Genomic DNA, 19508 nt, shown 5'->3' with positions numbered 1-19508 from the left:
GATGGTAGCAATTCCATTATCATTAAGGCTAAAGACACGGACGTACTTGTCATAGCAATATCTGTACTGCCATACTTACAGGAACTAGGTCTTGAGAACATGTGGATTGCCTTTGGCCAAGGAGCCAAGGCGCGATGGATTCCAGTCCATGAGGTAGTTTCTACAATAGGGCCTGAGAAAGCTACAGGGATCCCATACTTCCATGCGTTCACTGGATGTGACATCATGTCTGCCTTCCGCGGTCAAGGGAAGAAAACTGCATGGCAGACTTGGAACGTCTTTGATGATGTTTCTGAAACATTCACCAATCTCAGCCAGCATCCAACATTGATTCGTGATCTTGACTTTTTTGAAGTTTTTTTTTTTTTCTAAAAATTTTCAAAATTTGGATTTTCAAATGGCCAATCGGGCAGATTTGATTAGATTCCGCTGGAGAACAAATGTGCCAAATTTGATGCTTGTATCATCATTTGCACAATTCTTCTCAAAAATTGCTGTTATCTGCCCCACTAAAGCTCTTTACATTAATCAATTATCGGATAAACTTTGTATTTTCTTACTTTCATTCAGTTCAGGACAATAAAACTGATTTCACTGAATATCAGTAACTCACCGAGCAGCTATTTGTCTGTTCTTCCACCAGCTGCCTGCCCTCTTCATGGAAGGTTTCACATTCTGACAACTATAATTCCTGTCATGTCGAAATGGAATTTGTATTTTATTACCTCTGCCACCAAAGGTGAAGGAGGTTATGATTTCACACTTTTCTGTTTGTTTGTTGGTTTGTCAGTTTGTGTACAGGATACTCAAAACCTTTTGGACGGATCTGCATCAAATTTTGTGGACAGGTTCGGTGTGTGATAAGGATGAACTGATTAGATTTTTGTGAAGATCCGGATACTACAATTTTAAAGTGATTCTTCACCATTGAGAGATAGGGCCAAAAATGATATACAGCACGTATCTCAAAAACTTGTGGACGGATTCGGACGAAACTTCGTGGATATGTTGGGTGTGTGACGAGGAAGAATTGATTCAATTTTGGTGAAGATCTGGATCCTGACCTGATAATTTTTAAAGGCGATTCTTCACCATTGAGCTAAGATAGGGTGAAACCAATATATAGCACGACATTTCAAAAAGTTGTGGACGGATTCGGACGAAACTTGGACAGGTTGGTTGTATGGCAAGGACGAATTGATTCGATTTTGGAGAAGATCCAAATCCGAGAATTATTTATTTTTTAAAGTGATTCTTTACCATTGATAGATACGACCAAAAACGATATAGTACTGGAGAGCATGATATTTCAAAAATGTTTTGGGCCTGATATATTCTCGTGGATCAGGCATTACATGGTGGAGGTATGCACTCTACTGAGTGCCCTTTTCATTAATTATATATTCGAAGTGCCACTTACGATGCACATCAAAGTGATACATCCACAGTAAGTATTGAGGGTACCATAATGCTCCAGTGCAACCAGCAGCAGGGGAATAAAATTAATAATTTCAGCCTCATGGCACCAAAGTCCTGGTGTGTATATATATATATATATATATATATATATATATATATATATATATATATATATATATATATATATATATATATATATATATATATATATATATATATATATATAGTTATAGTTGCGAATTCGCGCCCGCCAGCGTGCGGACGGCCACGTCACTCGAATCGCGACCGCGTCGCCCACCGGACGGACAATTCAGTCGTCACCCTCTCGGAACAACGCCGGGAGCCAGTCACGGGTGGGGGTTTAACCCCACCACGACCGTGCCAATTGCCCACCTGCGCAGGATAGGGTTGCTCGCCAAATTCGATCTACCTAAGTGCGTGCGCGGATGGTCGACCGGGCGATCGGACCACGCCACAGGCCGACTCCGGACACGAACCGCTTAAGCGGTCCGTTCCGTGCTACAGTGATAATCGAGCGGTGTTATCGTCGGCCTCGGCGGTTCCGATTAATTACTGGGTGTATTAAGACCACTACGAACCCTTTACGTGAAGCAGGATGGAGGGTCAATAAAGAAAAGACGAAGCGAAACGGGAAAACAGTTCACACAATGCACATTTATTACGTGACACATGGAAAGCACACATATACAGCTAAACAGTCAAAATGCACAAATAGCAACCAAAACAAAAGCAACAACGACGCAGAGTTACTACCAACTACGCGCACACACGGCAACACTTATTCAGTTCTACTTTCAGACAGCACCAACACACATTTACACAAAAGCAAAGAAAAGAAGCCACCCTCATAGACAAGGGGGCAGACAGGCCTGTAGGACAATTGTGTGCATGACCTGGAGGAGCGGCCAGGTCCGCGAGACCAGGGGGGGTCCTACCCGCGTCCTCGTGACGCGTTGGCGGGCAAGCCGCAGATGTGGCCGCGTGGCTGTGCCCCGACTCCGTGCTCCTTGGCAGGTTTGGTTGGCACGACGTTTGGAGTGGGCAGAACGGGGCCCCCTTTTTGCACTATCTCAGCGCAGGGGAAAGGGGGAATTGTTGATGCCCTGGGGGAGGAGAATGGCTAGCTGGCTTGGGTCCCACGACGAGCGATCCCACACCGCGATCTTGTCACCAACCGCTGTCCTTCTCACCTCGGACCCGAGCTCCTATGCCTCTTCCCGCAACTCTCCTCAGCCGACTGCAGAACCCAACTCTCTGCCACACCGATGACTTCACCGCCTGACTCGACTCTGCCTCATTCGATTTGCGCTCGCCTTCTTATAGGCTGGCAGGAGCAGCTAATATGCAAATATTCGGATCAGGATGACCTCGGGGGCGGAGCCACGCTCGCCCATTGGTCGGAGGAAACGGGGGCGTGAACCTCCCCTGATCCTAGAATTTGCATATATCAATTTCACACAGACGCGCCTGGAGGCGGGGCCAAGCCGCCCCGTGCTTGCTAATTGGATGGAGGAAAAGTGGGCGTGTAGCGTTCTTGATCCGAATTTTCCCTCGGAAAGGCCGCTATTTGCGCACGCGACTCGGTGCGTTCGGCACCAATCGCCGAACGGGCCCGAGACAGCCCGACGCTCAGTGTTCACAGTTGGTGCGGGAATGGCCGTAGAAGGAGAGAGGTGAAGGTGGTGGAGGGTTTTCGGTGGTGGTTTGATGGTTATGGTGCCGTTTGGGAATGGCGGTGATGCGATGATGTGGGAGCGAGTTGTGAAGGTAAAGGTCGTGGCTGTTGGCGTTGTTGTTGTTGTCTGAGGGTTGGAGAGTGGTTGCCTTTGGTGACGATGGCTGGCATGGTGGTTAAGGTGGTTGTTGTGTGATGGCGGTTGAGACGTGGTTGGTTCAAAATAAAGATAGAACAGAAAAACGCCTAACTCAAAGGATCGCAGCCCGGATGAATCGCATAAATTCCCTCTATGCAACGGATTTGGGCTAACTACACATGTACTTCGAGATATCTCACCTACGGGCCCTTCATGGTGTCATGAGAATTTCCACAGCCGGAACAATATATATACATATATATATATATATATATATATATATATATATATATATATATATATATATATATATATATATATATATATATATATATATATATATATATATATATATATATATATATATATATATCTTGCTCACTCCTCGAGGCAGTGAATATTAAAGCACTGAGGGAAATAGGTATTTTCTAGCATGATGATGATGATGATGATGTACAGGGACCACTTTTGTCTTATTGCAGAGTTTCTCATACTCAAATCAGACTGTTCGTTGGACTTGTAGTCCTGTAGCACCTCAAGTATGGTCTCAACCCCCCACCCCCACCCCTCCTTTATCCATCCTCAGCTTCAGCCTCACCAAGTGACACACTCTCATGCAGCACACACCTTACCCTACCTTGTTACCCTTCCAAAATCTCATCTCACTGCTCACCTTCATTCCTTTGTCAACCCTTTTATTCAACATGTGTAATTGTCTTCTTGATTCCTTCCAATCTTGCTCTTCCACCCAGTCCTTTATGGTTGAGAGGCACTATCATATTATATTGACCGATAATTTATATTCTCACCCCTTATCCCTCTGTTCCCCTTTAAAATTGTATTTGTAATTACCATATTTGTTGATACCATCTCTCTGAATGCTCCTTATCCACAGATATTTTGCTATATGTGTGCCATGTGGATTCATGTTGTCCTATCTGTAATCTTGCTCTTTGTCCATGCCCTGTCCTGTTCTGCTCTGCTTCATTGTTTGTAGGTTGGACTCTGTCCTTGTGGTGCCAAACTCTTGTCTGAGCGTTCACCCCAACACAGCATTGCACGAGAAGGGCACTCGGTGGAGCGCATACCTCCGCCACGTAATGCCTGATCCACAAGAACATATCGGGCCAAATACATTTTTGAAACATCGTGCTATGCAGTACGATATCGTTTTTGGCCCCATCTCTCAATGGTGAAGAATCACTTTCGTAATTAAATAATTCTCACATCCAGATTCAGATCTTCACCAAAATTGAATCAATTCGTCCTTGTCACACACACACAACGTGTCCACCAAGTTTTATCCGAATCCGTCCACAACCTTTTGAGATATTGTGCTATATATTCATTTAGCCCGATCTCTCACTGGTGAAGAATCACTTTAAAAATTATTCGATCCGGATCCGGATTTGGATCTTCACAAAAATTGAATCAAAACGTCCTTCTCAAACACCCAACATGTCCATCAAGTTTCGTGTGAATCCGTCCACAACTTTGAGATATTGTGCTATATATAGGTTTTGCCCGATCTCTCAATGGTGAAGAATCACTTAAAGAAATTATCAGATCCGGGTCTTCACCAGAATCTAATCAGTTCGTCCTTGTCACACACCGAACCTGTCCATAAAATTTAATCTGGATCAGTCCACAACTTTTTGAAATATCCTGGTCACAGACAAACGGACAGACAAGCAGACAAACATAACCTCCACCCACCTTCAGCGGCGGAAGCAATAAATGAATGAAATTACAACTTACGAACAAAACGCACAACAAACTTAATGATCAGCAAAGAGCAAAACAAACAGTTCCATGAAGAGTTCTCACAAAGCTTTGCTGTGAAAAAAAAATGATGTCAGTAAGTCACAGGAAGGAGCTGCACAGTAAATCTCACCAGTCTTGAGAATGACGAGATGGAGGGAATCATCACGCACATACGAGACTGCAGCAATGTCATGAATGAAGATGCGAGCAAGAAGCACATCTGTTGCACGAGCAGCGAGTCGCAGGTTGTGAGCCGATAAGCTGAGAACGGCAGCATGCTCCGGGCCTGGCCAACTGGGCAACTTCCGATGGTGCTGGTTGAGGAAAGGAAAGCACAATGAAAGAGATGAGGAGATGATATTAAAAAAAAAAAAAAAAAAAAAAAAAATCAGGATGGCAGTCGGTTAACCATTGAAAAACATAAACCTAAACTACAGCAACGTCATCAGTAATAACGTGCTTAAAGCTGGGTCAGGCACGCTGGAAAAATAAAATGTAATACGAGAGGGGTGGGAAGAAAATACAACTTTCCTTAGAAGGGTTTACTTTCCAAATGAGCTTTACTCAACCCTCGATAAGCTGAACCTTGGTGAGCAAAGCTGAAATTAAGTGGTTTTTTTTTTTTACTTTCAGAATTGTTTATTTTAACAGTATCTTTAGGCTCATCGGGTGTGTGGCGTGTGGTGTGTGTGTGTGTGTATGTGCACACCACACACATTAGGTGAGACTAATACAGCTTCATGGAAAGTGCCATCACTTCCCAGGGCATTCTGGGTAACAGCGACCTCACAACAATGGCGCTGATTTTCTCACCACACTCGGTGGAGCATTTGCCAAGGAGAAATTTCCTCCTCCCCATGGATGCCAACCTATGGGGATTGCCTGTGCTCTATCCTTTTCAATGCTGGATGTCAAATAAGGAAGCAGAACGTACCATTTTTAAAGGCTTTCGTGTGACTCGGCCGGGGTTTTTGAACCACCGACCTCCCATACTCAGAGCACACACTCTAACCATTACACTACTGAGCCTGCTTAAAGGATTTGGGTTCTACAAAGCACATACAGTGGCCTGCAAAAGTGTTCACTCCCTACCGATGATGCCACATCCTCGAACCCAGATGAATTATGAATTATGTTGAAACTATTTTTCCAAAATGAACATTTCTATTCATAACTGGAGAGATCAAACGAAACACTCTGTTCGAATTGAAGTCGGTTACACCTCAGGAATACCTGCAAAAAAACATGTACAAATCAAAATTCACTGGTTGTAAAAGTATTCGGCCGATTAGGTCAGTACTTGGTGGAAGCACCTTTTGCAGCAATGGCTGCTGTGGGTCTTTTTGAGGTAGGTCTCGACCAGCTTTACACAGCAAGATGGTGAAATATTTGTCCATTGTTCATGTGAACATTGCTCTAGTTCTGCCAAGTTTGATGGGGATCGTCGATGGGACTACAATCTTCAAGCCTCATCATAAATGTTCAATTTAGGACTTTGAGTGGGCCACTCAAGAACATTTATTTTCTTCTTATTCAGTCACTCCAGCTTTGTGCTTCGGATCATTGTCCTGCTGAAATGTGAATCTCCAACCCAGTTTCAGATTCATGGCTGACTCAGACAGGTTTTTTTTTATCAATGATTCTCCTGTACTTTGCACCATCCATTGTCCCTTCTATCCTGACAAGCTTGTCAGTCCCTGCTGATGAAAAGCAGCCTCATAACATGATGCTGCCCCCACCATGCTTGATAGGAGGGATGGGTAGTGTTCGGCTTGCATCAGATGGAATGATGTGAATTTAGACCACAAAGTTCAATTGATGTCTCGTCTGACCATAAAACTTTTCTCCATGTGCCTGAGGTATCATTAAGATGCTTTTTCAGAAACCGAAATATGAGCTTTCAGATAAGTCTTTTTCAGTAATGGCTTCTTTCTTGGCCCCTGTCCGTAGAGGCTGGCTTTATGAAGGCAGTGGGCTGTTGTTGATTAAAAAAACACTGATCCCCATCTCGGACATACAGCCTTGCACAACTTTAAGAGTCATTGTTGGATTTCCTGTGACATCCCAAACCAGTTTCCTGCTTGCCCAGCAGCTGAGTTTGGGAGTAGCCTAATCTGGGTAGGGCCTGCATGGTATGATACGTCTTTCACCGCACTCAAAGGGACAAAGAGTGACATTGAAATCTTCTTGTAATCCTCTCCTGAACGGTGCTTCTCCACCACTTTATGTCTGACTTCTTTGCAAAGCTCCTTGATATTCATCTTTGCATTGTTGGTTGACCAAGTGAGTTGCCACTGAAAGCTCCTCAGATAAGTGGGGGAGCTTAATTTTTTTTAAAGTTAAACCACTGATTACATACAGGTGAAACCTATTACACTTATTTTTTAACCTTTCAAACAAATAATTTGCTCCTGAAGTGATTTATGGTAAATTAGGTGAAGGGTTTGAATACTTGTATCACTGAGAATCATCTGATTTTCTTAGTTAATCCAACTTATTCACATTTTATCTGCACTTTTTAAAATCACTTTGAAGTAGTTTGTGAAAACTCTATGTATCAAGTTTGATTTAAAAGCATCATGAAACTATAAGGGTACTCGGGAGAGCGCATGCCTTGGCCACGTATTGCCTGATCCACGAGAACATATTGGGCCCAATAAATTTTTGAAATATCATGCTATACAGTACTTTTTCGTTTTTGGCCCCATCTCTCAATGGTGAAGAATCACTTTGAATATTAAATAATGCTCTTATTCAGATCCGGATTTGGATCTTCAGCAAAATCGAATCAGTTCGTCCTTGTCACATACCCAACCTGTCCACCAAATTTCATCCGGATCCGTCCACAACTTTTTGAGATATTCTGCACACAGATAGCTAAACAAACAGACAGAGAGGGCTTGAAAACATAACCTCCTTCACCTTCGGTGGTGGAGGTAACTATATAGAGAGTTCATAGAACACGATACCCCACACAGTGTTACTTCAATTTTGATAAGATAAAGATTTTAACAATCATTCAGTTTAATTTACTTTAGTTTATAAGACTTTGCCAAGAAAAAAAACCCGAAGGTTTAGTGCAATTGAAGTAGTCCGGAAGGAGTCCTGAACACCACCCCTCATTGAACCTTTATTAGCCCCCCATTGGACTTAGTCCAAAATGAGGGCTTATGGATTTCGTCTCGATTTTCGTGTCTGTGCGTGCGTCCGCAACCATATCTCGGTCATGTATGGACCAATCTTATTTGTACTTGGCACAAAAGCAACACATGATGGTATACATACGCACATAATTTTGTTTTGCCATGCGATCAAAGATGGCTGACTGGTGGCCATTTTAGTTGTAAAAAAATGAAACAAAATAAAATAAAAACCGGTATCAAACATGTCCTCAACCATTTCTCAGACATGCATTTACCAATGTTGTTCAAACTTGGCACACAGATAATGAATGATGAATTACATCTGCACGTCATTTATTTTTTTCGCGAGCAAATCCAAGATGACCGACTGACAGCCATTTTAGTTGTGAAAAACCCAATGTTGAACACGTCCTCAAGCATTTCTCGGACATGCATTTAGCGATGTTAATCAAACGTGGCACAAGCACAGTACATGATGGCATACACATGCATCTCACCTTATTTTGCGATCTGATCAAAGATGGCCGACTGGTAGACTGGCGGCCGATTTAGTTGTTAAAAAAAAAACCCCGAGGTTGAACGTCCTCAACCATTTCTCGGACAAGCATTTAGCGATGTTCAAACTTGGCACACAGATAATGAATAATGGCTTACAGATGCAGGTCAATTCCGCCCCCCCCCCCCCCGAGATCAGACCCAAGATGGCCGACTGGCAGCTAATGTGTTACTTAAATGTGTTCCCAACCATTTCTCAAACATGCATGGTCAGATTTTGTTCAAACTTGACACTATTGTTGTAGTTCATGTTGGTGGAAAAATGTAAAAGAAAAACACTAACTGTCAAAATAACTCCACAGCACATGAACATTTAATTACCCATTAGACAAGGGTCGGGAAGCTATCTATCCACATTCACTTATCGATATTATAACTGAGCTATAGGACCTGAACGTTGTGTGCTCATGGCTTCCAGATTCGCAACAGTATTATGACATATGATTTGTGTACTCTCGTGTTGAATTATATAATTAAATGTAAATAAAATAAAGACTGTAAAAATCATGTAAATAAATTAATTCTGTCTAAGTACTGAAGTGTGTTCAGATACCAAGCAGCGAGCTAGCTAGCACTTGCCAAGCCAGCTGTTCCTCATCAACAGTTTTGAATGGAGTGTTTGCTTGAGTGCTTAAGCCACTTGGAAAGTGCTCTGCAAGAAACTTGGTAACTGAACACACACGTGCCAAAATGGAGGTTCTTGGAAGTATTATGAAGGCAATTTGTGTTATCTCGGTGTTCAAATATATAATTCAATTTAAGTACATGTTGAAAGAGGTTTAAAGGCAAATAACTAAAAATAAAAATAAAAAATACGGGTTTTACAGCCATTTTACCCATCGTCTATTACACCACCTGATCTAACACGTTACATTACCGTAGTTATTTGCATCCGCTATTTACATCCTGTATAACGCCCGTAAAAAACAGTAAGTTTCCTGTTTGGAAAGATTTTCAATTTTGTTTGACTGCTTGGCAGGAAGACAGAATAAAAATATTATCTCACTCCTTTCTGTGCAAGTGCGGTCGGGATTAATTCTAAGCCAAGGTACGTATAAACAACAGACTTGTCTTCATATTCATGCTCCAGTTTGTATTCAAAAGATAGCATTAGATTTAAATACGTTGTTCCTCGATCATAAACCGACAATCATAAACTGATAAGACAGACCGACGGATGGACGGACGTGAACCATTTGCATAACCCTGCTTTTCGCTTGCATCAAAATAAGCTCAAGTGGCATCAAAATGTGAAAACTTTGGAGGGGGTGAATACTTTTGCAGGCAACTAAACTTTTATATTCAAAGTTGTTCATTCAATTTCATGGCTTTAAACATAAACAGAGCTGTACACAGACAAAAATTGTGACGCTTTCAAAATGTAGATAAGAAAAAGCTCAAAGGATTCACGAGCCTGGAGGAGAGGCAAACTAAGATTCGCCGATTTCTTTATTTTCACAATCAAATATCGAAAACCCTTATTCGTTCAAGTTTGCGTCCATCTGCAGATGTGGAAGCTTATGGTATAATTGGTTACAAGTCAGAGTAACCAGCAATTTGTAATTACGTCTCACCATCTGCATATTGCAGCCATGTGATGCCACTCCCTCCCCCTCCCCCATTAGAGAATACTCCACACCATCACACGATGACTACACAGTCTCAGGTGAAGACCGCTTGGTGGTCATAACATCACACCTTCGTTTTGCTCACAAGCTGGGCCACTACATTAGTTGGTGGCCCAGGGAAAAAATAGCATTCCTTTCCTGTAGTAATTCTCTGCAGACTACTGTAGTAGGACCTGTTACCAACTAGAGTATATGAGAGTACTACTCTCAAATACTATAGTTCTAACTGTAGCATTTTTGTCTGGGCATACCTTCAAATAAAAAATTAATTTTTTTTTTTTTTTTAAGGTAAACAACATTTGATTGTTATTCCCTGCTTTTATGAACTTGATGCAAATTTCGTGTCCGCTTTCACATTAATTTGTGTACATTCAATCTTCTTGTTTTCTTTCAGGTTTTCTGAGTCTCACGGTCTCACCGGCGCTCCGGAGCAAAACCAGTCCCTCTGATACGAGAGTGAAACTGCCTACATGAGACAGGTCAATCGCACTCTTCATTCCAGGGCTTTAAACACCTCCTTCTTTGGTCAATACCCTATCTATACTCATGATCTTTTCTAAACCAATTAACCCTAACCTGCTCTTAACCCTCTTGCATGTTGCTATATCCCTCTCACTTCCTATCCAGGAAGAGAAAAAAAACAACAAACTAGAAAGCATCTGAAAATGCAAAGCCTGTCCAAGTCCGCTTTGTATTTGGACTTTGTCTTCTTCTTCATGCTAAACATGACAAAAACCTTTGACCTTTTGACAAAATTATAAATTTGTGTTCTCCACATTCTCAAAATAATGCTGTGTTTAAAATTTGACAACAAAAGCTGAAATGGTAAATTAGAATTTCAGGTGAATTTGATGAAAATTGATGATTTTAGTTGACGCTGACCTTTGACCTTTTAACAAGATCATTAATTTGCCTTCTCAACGTTCTCATAATAAAGCTTTGTTGAAAATTTGATGACAAAAGCTCAAATGGTAAAAAAAAAAGTTACGGCCCGGACAGAGACAAAGACAGACACACACACAAACAGATGTGATTGCAAAACCCCGTCTCCCCGCTGAGCACCTGGGGGATGGGCCAACTGGAGTGAAGTCGATGGCACGCCATTTCAAATCCCCATGCTTCCTATCTAAAGCAAAATTGAAAGACGGCTAAATGTTCCACCAGTTATGACCCAATATCAAATTACCCCGTGACCCGAGAAGTCTACACTTCCTGAGGCATGAACTGGGGGTCAATTCCCAAAAATCGTTACATATTTCATGCGTCCCCCAATGTTGATTACAGATGCAACGTTTCAGTAAAAAAAAAAAAAAAGTTTTAAAATGCGCCTGCAATTACATTTTATTCTATTTTACCTTTCGACCTCACCCCAGGACCCTAGGGGGCAGGACCAAATGGCACTGCTCTCACACCTTCTTGCCATGCGGTGGTCATAACCACCAAGTTTGGTGAATTTCTGCACAACCGTTGAGGAGGAAATAGCGTAACCGATAGACAGACAGCCAAACAGAGCCGATTACGATATCCCCCCATTGCGGGGTATTATTTTAAATGTGGAGCTAATAAGAAAAGTCACAGAGGAAGAGGATTGTTGAGTGACAGTTAGGGTGGAGGCACCGTGATGAAGGAATTCTCCCCCCCCCCCCCCGCCCGATGCCCCTTCTCCCAACAAGCATACAAATTGAATTCTCCAACTCAAGGTGACGATGGATCACCCTTAACATTGGCCATTACTGCATGGTTCATGACCAAAAGAAGCTTGCCATATGGCACCATGTCTGGAGTTTCATGAGCAGTCTTAAAGAACAGCTGGAATTATAATTTATGAAATAATTATCTCTCTCACTTGTCAAAACTGATTAAACTGAGCCCCTCTTATAGAAGAAACAAATCAGGCTGTCTGTTATCTGTAGAACACAATGTACACCCAGCATGAGAATATAATCAAGAATCAAGTTGTTTACAAAAAAAAGTTGCGGAATGCTGCCATTTTGATTTAGTGACTAGCTTCTGTGTGCTACCGGATCCATTCACTTATCAAAAGCCATCTGTGAGGCATCAGGGCACCCATGACAAGTTGCAAACATTTCCCCAGCTGAGAACGATGAACACAGTTAACCATTTAATCATAGTTGCGAATATGGCAAGCGTTTATCAGAATACATGAGGAGAAAGAGCGGGACTTGAACCTGCAATCACCAACGACGTGGGTGAGCTCAGACACCAAAACCAAATCTTGTCTGGACCACTTGAAAACTCATGTATTTGAGAAATGCAACTTTCACTTTCAGTCTATAGGCCATAAACTCACTCTTGCTTTGTCCAGGATCCTCAGGATTTCTGTGCGACTTGAAGGATCAAGAGATGCTGATACTTCAGACAGAGATCCCAGAAACTGTCAAACAATAGGAATAGATGACGCAATATTAAATCACATCAAACAAATAATTCTTTACAAAATAAAATGTGAAATGATGCACTTCTAATTCATCTCACTATTTTGGGAAAATAAACCGATCGGACCCAACCCGAGATCCTGTTGGTGGCTCAGCATTTATGGAGTTCCAATGAGGATTATAGTGACAAAAGATGGCCAAACTTTGAAAATGAACCAGGATTTTGGCCCAGGTCTGTGAAAAATGCTGTTTTATTATAAAAAAAATATTTTAACATTCAAAAGCAGAGGGAAGCAGACAAGTGCTGGCTGGAAAATTAGTTCCTTGAGAAAGCACTTCTTGTTGGCGGTCAGTTCACTTGAAAGAAACTTAATCTGATCCACAGCTAAGAGATTTACTAAAAAAAGAAGAATTTTTTTTTAAAAAAAGACATGGGCGGGGTCTGCAAGAAACAAATTTGATTGGTCGAGATGATGTAAAATCCCGTAATATTTTGTCCAAGTACTGTTAAACGAAAAGTTTTTTAAAGTGCCAAAAAGGCGATTTGTGTTCTCCAGTGTTCAAGTATATAATGCAATTCAAATAAAATGAGAATTTTAAAAGTTGTAGAATTTTTTTTACAAGTTTACCACCGTTGAGATGACGTCTTTTCCACCACCTTATTCAACACGTTACATTCGTTCTTCGTGCCTATTGTTTGTGTCCTTTATAACATGCCTAAAAACGAAGTTTCCTATATAGAATGATTTTGAATTTTTGTTTGACTGCCGGACAGGCACACAGACTAAAAGTCTCGCTCCACTCTGCGCATGTGCGATCGGGGAGAATATAGAGCCAAAGTACTGCAAAACGACAGGTTTGTTTTCCGATTCATGTTCAAAATAAAACATTCAACTGAAATAAAGTTGTTCCTCGATCATAACTTGTCGTTTGTAGACGCACAGACAGATAAAGTGAACCAATTGTTTAACCCCACCCTTCGCGTGCACGGGGTAAAAAAATAAAAATAAATAAAAGCTCACAACCAAGAGGTGAACCATCCATTTCTTATCTATCCTGCAATTGTGAGAAATAAACTACTCATACTACATCTACAATTTAAACAGCATAAATACTCAGGCTGAACTTATAGTTTGTGGTTACTTAACTTGCATCATAGTTTGTGGTACCACCCACAAGGCGCATACCGAGCCCGTAAAAGAACGCTAAAATACATCATTAATTGTTCACAAGCAAATATGGTAAATGTGTTGGCTTTGTTGATGAACAATTTATCGGTGAATGGTGTTGAAAGGCTTGTAGGCCTCACGCTCGACAGAACCTCAGACGATCTCAGAATATGAATTGCCACTGGCATCGGGTTCAAAGCCGTACGGTCGGATTACCACCTCATTGTCACGATTGACACTTACACCGTCACACCCACATTCTCAGGCATTGTCCTTCATGTGCACTGAGGAAATACTGCCAGTCATCAACATGGCAATCACTTAACTCACTCGACCGAGATGCTATGTTTTACCTGTTACATAACAACAAGGCGGTCATGAGATGCGGGGTTTGGGGATTTACTTTTGGAAACTTTCAAAGATTGTCTTTTTTACCTCTGCCACCGAAGGTGGATGGAAGTTATGTTTTCACCCCCGTCTGTCTGTCCGTCTATCTGTCCATGAGCAGTACATCTCAAAAGGTTATGGACGGATTCAGATGAAACTTGGTGGACAGGTTGGGTGTGTGACCACGACGAATCGATTCGATTTTGATGAACATACAGATCTGGATATGAGAAATTTTTTTCAATTTACCAAGTGATTCTTCACAATTGAGAGGAGAGGAGGAGATTGGGACCATAATCTGTGCGAAGCGTTGGTGCTGCTTAAGCAGTCTCCTTGGCTATTGGGCACAATCCTGGATGGGTTGCCACTCCGACACAGGATACCAGCATGCTGGCACTCATTTTGCCAACCTCGGAAGAATGACAGGCCGAGTTAACCCCACCTGGTATTAATTCAACAGCTGAGGGGGATTTGAACTCAGGACCCTTGGATCCAAAGCCTGCCACCCCAACCATTAAGCCAACACCAGGCAAACAATTGAGAGATGGGGTCAAAACGATATATATAGCATGATGTTTCAAAAAGTTGTACACGGATTATGACAAAACTTGGTGGATGAGTTGGTTAGGTGACAATAACGAGCCGATTAGATTTTGGTTCAAGTCCAGATCCAGATCTGGTCTATCAGTGGGACACAAAATGTAAACTGGTCTGCCTGGTGAAGCTATGAGCTCTACCGAGTGCCGTTCTGGTTTTAATAAGTGATGCAAAAAAACAGACAAACAAACAAACAAAAAAAAACACATAGCGCTGATGCAATCGCAAAAGGTGTTTCAGTGACTGTACAAAGAGAAATAGAGCGAACACATCGCTGTGGCCAAAAATGAAATATCACCACAATCTTGGTCGGCAAGCATGCAGGATAGTGGGTTTGCCAGTATAGAATGGAATTACAACAGCAGCACATGCCATTCACACACATTTGGATATAAAATATGCCTGGCTTGGTTCATTTCATGGTTGCAAAGTTTCTTTCAGGTTACAAAAAGAAAGGGATGGAGATCCCAGATTGTCGATCACTACATTGGGGGTGATACGTGATGACGGTGAAAGAAAGAAAGAAAAAATGAAAACCTACTAATATATACATAATAAGATTGTCAATTAAATAGTGCTGTAATCACAATGCATCCTGAAAGCAGCTTTGTCAAGTCGAGAAAAACTCACCTTGTAAGACTGCTTCAGAGTGGTGCAGCAAATAATCCCTCGGTGCTCGAGCAGTACGTTGATGGGATTCAACCCACCTTATTAAAGTTAAAAAAAAAATCTGCATTTCTAAAACATTTTACTTGCCTAAATGGGAGGACACTGCCAAAAAATGTTTATTTTACCTTCATTAAGTCACACTTTGAACAACTAAAATTGGCCATTGCAAAAATGCAATACAATAAAATAAATAAAAAAGTGGAATTCATGGAATTTACATACTCATTAAAATTAATGAGCAAACAAGCAATATGAAGGAGAAATTCAGATTAAAGAAAATGAAGGCAATATCCTTTCCTTTAGCAGTAAAGCAAAGCACGAAATCACAATGCCTATATTATAGGTCCACTTTATTTTCACATGGTAAAATTACGATACATATATAATGAAAGGTGAAAAGATGATCTATTTTGGAATAGCATACCATGCAATTTATTCCACAAATAATTAAATCATTAAATGAGGAATGTTTATATTGTTGCGGATTCGCGCCCGCCGGCGTGCTGACGGCCACGTAACTCGAATCGCGGCACGTCGCCCACCGGACGGACAATCCAGTCGTGACCCTCTCGGACTAACGCCGGGAACCAGTCACGGGTGGACCTTTCGGTCTCACCGCGATCGAGCCAATCGGCCCCCGCGTGGGATAGGGTCGCTCGCCAAATTCGACCTACCTAAGTACCCACACGGAGGGTAGACCGGGCGATCGCACCTCGCCGCAGGTCGACTTCGGACACGGGCCACTTAAGCGACCCGTTCCGTACTATCGGGATAACCGAGCAGTGTTATTCGTCGACCTCGACGGTTCGATTAATTATCGGGCGTATTCAGCCCACTACCAACCCTTTACGTGAAGCAAGATGAGGATTCAATGAAAGAAATGACGAAGCGAAGCGGGAAACAGTTCAACACAAAGCACATTTATTCGCGATGAACGGAAAGCACACATATTCAATTCCACCAAAAGCACATAGAAAAGGAAAAGAAACACAATGCAATTTTACACAAAAAGCAAATGCGACAATGCAGATCTAATACCGATTACGCGAGCACACGGCAACACTTATACAATTTTACTTCACAGACGGCGCCGACAACACATACCCAAAACCAAGAAAAAGAACACCCTCAAGGATGAGGCGGGCCTGAGGCCGAGACCGGGTCGGGCCTACCCGTCTGGTGATGAGACGCGGAGCGGCGATGGTGCCTCAACTCCGCGGGCCTCGTGGGCAGTGTCTGGTAGGGGGTGGGAAAGGGGCCCCCTTGGTCGCACTATCTCAGCGCGGGGGGAAACAGGAGGGGGTTGCTGATGCTCGGGGGAAAGGAGGATTTTTACTCTGCCTCGAGTCCCGCGACGAGCGTCTCCACCTCGACCAGGTCGCGCCGTCGGCCTCCCTGGTGTGCAGCTCCCGGCACGACGCGAGCACCCCCTCGTCTGCCCTCGCCGCCTCTCCACAGCTCCGTCCTCTTCGCTCCGACTCCAACGCACACGACGACGACGACAACGACCAACTCCTTCTTGCTTCTTCTTCCCAACTCCACCGACTGCGAAGTCTTAACTCCCCTTGACTTGACGAACGCGGTCGCTTATATAAGCCCCGTGGCTTCGCTCTCTCATCTTTGACCCCCTGCCTTCGACCTTTCACCTCGCTCCCCATTGGCCCGAGAAAAAGTGGGCGTGAATGCATTTTGATCCATAAATTTGCATATAGCGATCGCCCTCCAACGCCCTGGAGGCGGGGCCAAATCACCCCTCGCTCACCGATTGGACGGAACAAAAGTGGGCGTGTGTCGTTTTTGATCCGTTTTTGGAGCACAAAATCCGTGATTTTGTACACGCTGTTCGGCGCGCGCCCTGCACGAGTCCAACACCGGTACCCACAAGCGGCGCAAGAACAGTGGCGATGCGACGGTTGCGAGGTGTGACGTGAAGCGGCGCCGCGGTGGGTGGTTGATGTTGTGGTTGGTGGTGGTAACAATGGCGGTTGGTCCAAAATAAAGATAGTAAAAGAAAAACGGCTATCCTGAAGAGTCGCAGCACGCATAAATGACATGTATTCCCACTAGACAACGGGTTTGGGCCTAACTACACATATACTTACCGAGATATCTCACCTAAGGGACCTGAATGATGGTTTGCGAATTTGGTAACCACAACAATAACCTTTCTTTTAGCAATCCCTGAAAAATAAGGAAATTAACAACATTATCACAAAATAAAAATACTCCATTACCATTAATAGTATTTCAAACCTCAAAGGGCAGAAATTCGTAATAAAAATTATTACAATCATTTCGAACATTTCGAAAAAAAAAACAAAGACAGAATACTGTGATCTGTGGCTATAAAGTTATGTTGGTGTATCGGGCAACATTTGTCAGCAATTTTGCAGAAATGTATAAATCTGGAAAGCAAACGATGAAATATTGCGACATAAATGGACCCTTGACATATTGATGTCATGAGATATTTATCACAAGGAGGGGGGGTGGAGGTGGAGGTTCTATCTGCCATCTTCGTTTCCAGATGCTGTTTGCAATACGAGCTGACCAGGAGGCACCGATATTTACTCTGATCCAAGCTCACCCACAAACCCCACCTCTTAAGGAACGGATGGTAACAAAAAATGTTACAAGGGAGTGATCTTGGTGGTTGCATTGCATTTGGGTATATAGCAGTAACCTTCCGACATGTTTTGGTTAGCTTGTATTGCAAGCAGAATCTGGAAACGAGGATGGTGGATCGAACCTGGAACTGGAATTATATAGGTATGGAGAAGCTTTGGGGATCGAGGGGTATATGGATATTGGCAGGAATGGTAGGTATCAAATGTATGGATGGGTGATTGTGTGCATATGTTATGATTGTGACATCTGTAGGAGGATCACATCAAGGGATGGGTGTCCTGTCTGTTTGTTCATTCCTCACCCTCAGACTGTATTTGTCCCACTCCCCCAAAAAACAAGATATGACTAAATAAGATAAATAAAATACCAATTTAATTATTTTATAATTTTAAATAATAATAATAACAACAAAAATAAACAAGTCTGAAGATGACAATGGTTCACGAGCGGTATTTGACGATGTAGATTGTTTCAGAAGTCAAGGATGAGACAATGTGATAATTTTTGACCAAGTTATAAAAATGATCAACATGATGTGGTACGGGTGACAGGTTATTAGCTACAAAATGTCGAAAACCCAGTTTCGTTCAACAACTTTCAAAATTTGACCTTTGCATAACCTTTAAAGGTCACAAAACAATGTTGTGGACATTAAAATAAGGAAACAGGATACGTGCTATAACTTATTGGAGTTTGTTCATTGAAGAAAGTCAAAAACCCGGTTTGATTCCCATAACTTTGAAAATTTGACTTTTGTGAACTTTAAAGGTCAAAGGTCAAGGATAATGACCTTTTATGCAAAACTTCCTCTGGAACATTCCAGGAACAATATAACATCATATAAGCTATATGGCATTTCGCACTCCTCGGATTATCCATACTTTGATGATATCAACATAAAAACAAACTTGAAGGGGGCGCCACGGGCAAGGTGTTCGAGATAGAGCAAAATGGTTTCAACACTTTAGGTGGGGAATGACCTCAAGATTATGCATAAAAAATATTGTCATCCTCGCTCTCAAAGTTTGGGCGGTTGTATGATTTTTATGTCAAAATTCGCAATTTTCTAAGTTCGTGACCTTGTGACGAAAATGAAAAAAAAATTGAGCTCCGTGGGGCTATGCAGGTGCCATTGGGCTAACCAAATATCTAAAACCCCTGCCAGATTCGACAAACCCCTCGGAGAAGATGGATTTTTGTCTCAAAATTCGCAATTTTCTAAGTTCGTGACCTTGTGACCTTGACCTTGGGATGAAAATGAAAAAAAAAAAAATCGAGCTCCATGGGGCTATGCAGGTGCCATTGGGATAACCGAATA

The 19508-nt window shown here is 42.3% G+C and overlaps 1 protein-coding gene across 3 annotated transcripts in view; it reads right to left on the bottom strand.

The window, feature by feature from the left end:
* Positions 1 to 19508, bottom strand: part of CCM2 (CCM2 scaffold protein) — an 84227-nt gene that overhangs the window by 29120 nt on the left and 35599 nt on the right. For all 3 annotated transcript variants that reach the window (XM_085875693.1, XM_085875685.1, XM_085875700.1), the window contains 2 exons: positions 12656 to 12739; positions 5149 to 5332 (listed from right to left, as the gene is read on the bottom strand). In XM_085875693.1, coding sequence (XP_085731819.1) covers positions 5149 to 5332; positions 12656 to 12739 — 268 coding nt within the window. The remainder of the gene's footprint in view (positions 1 to 5148; positions 5333 to 12655; positions 12740 to 19508) is intronic.

This window comes from Eptatretus burgeri, chromosome 1 (genome assembly GCF_056783735.1).
Source record: "Eptatretus burgeri isolate ZD-2024b chromosome 1, Ebu_testis_v1, whole genome shotgun sequence".
NCBI classification, from domain to species: Eukaryota; Metazoa; Chordata; class Myxini; order Myxiniformes; family Myxinidae; genus Eptatretus; species Eptatretus burgeri.
Note: the sequence above shows the minus strand (reverse complement) of the source record. Positions and strands in the feature narration are given on the sequence as shown.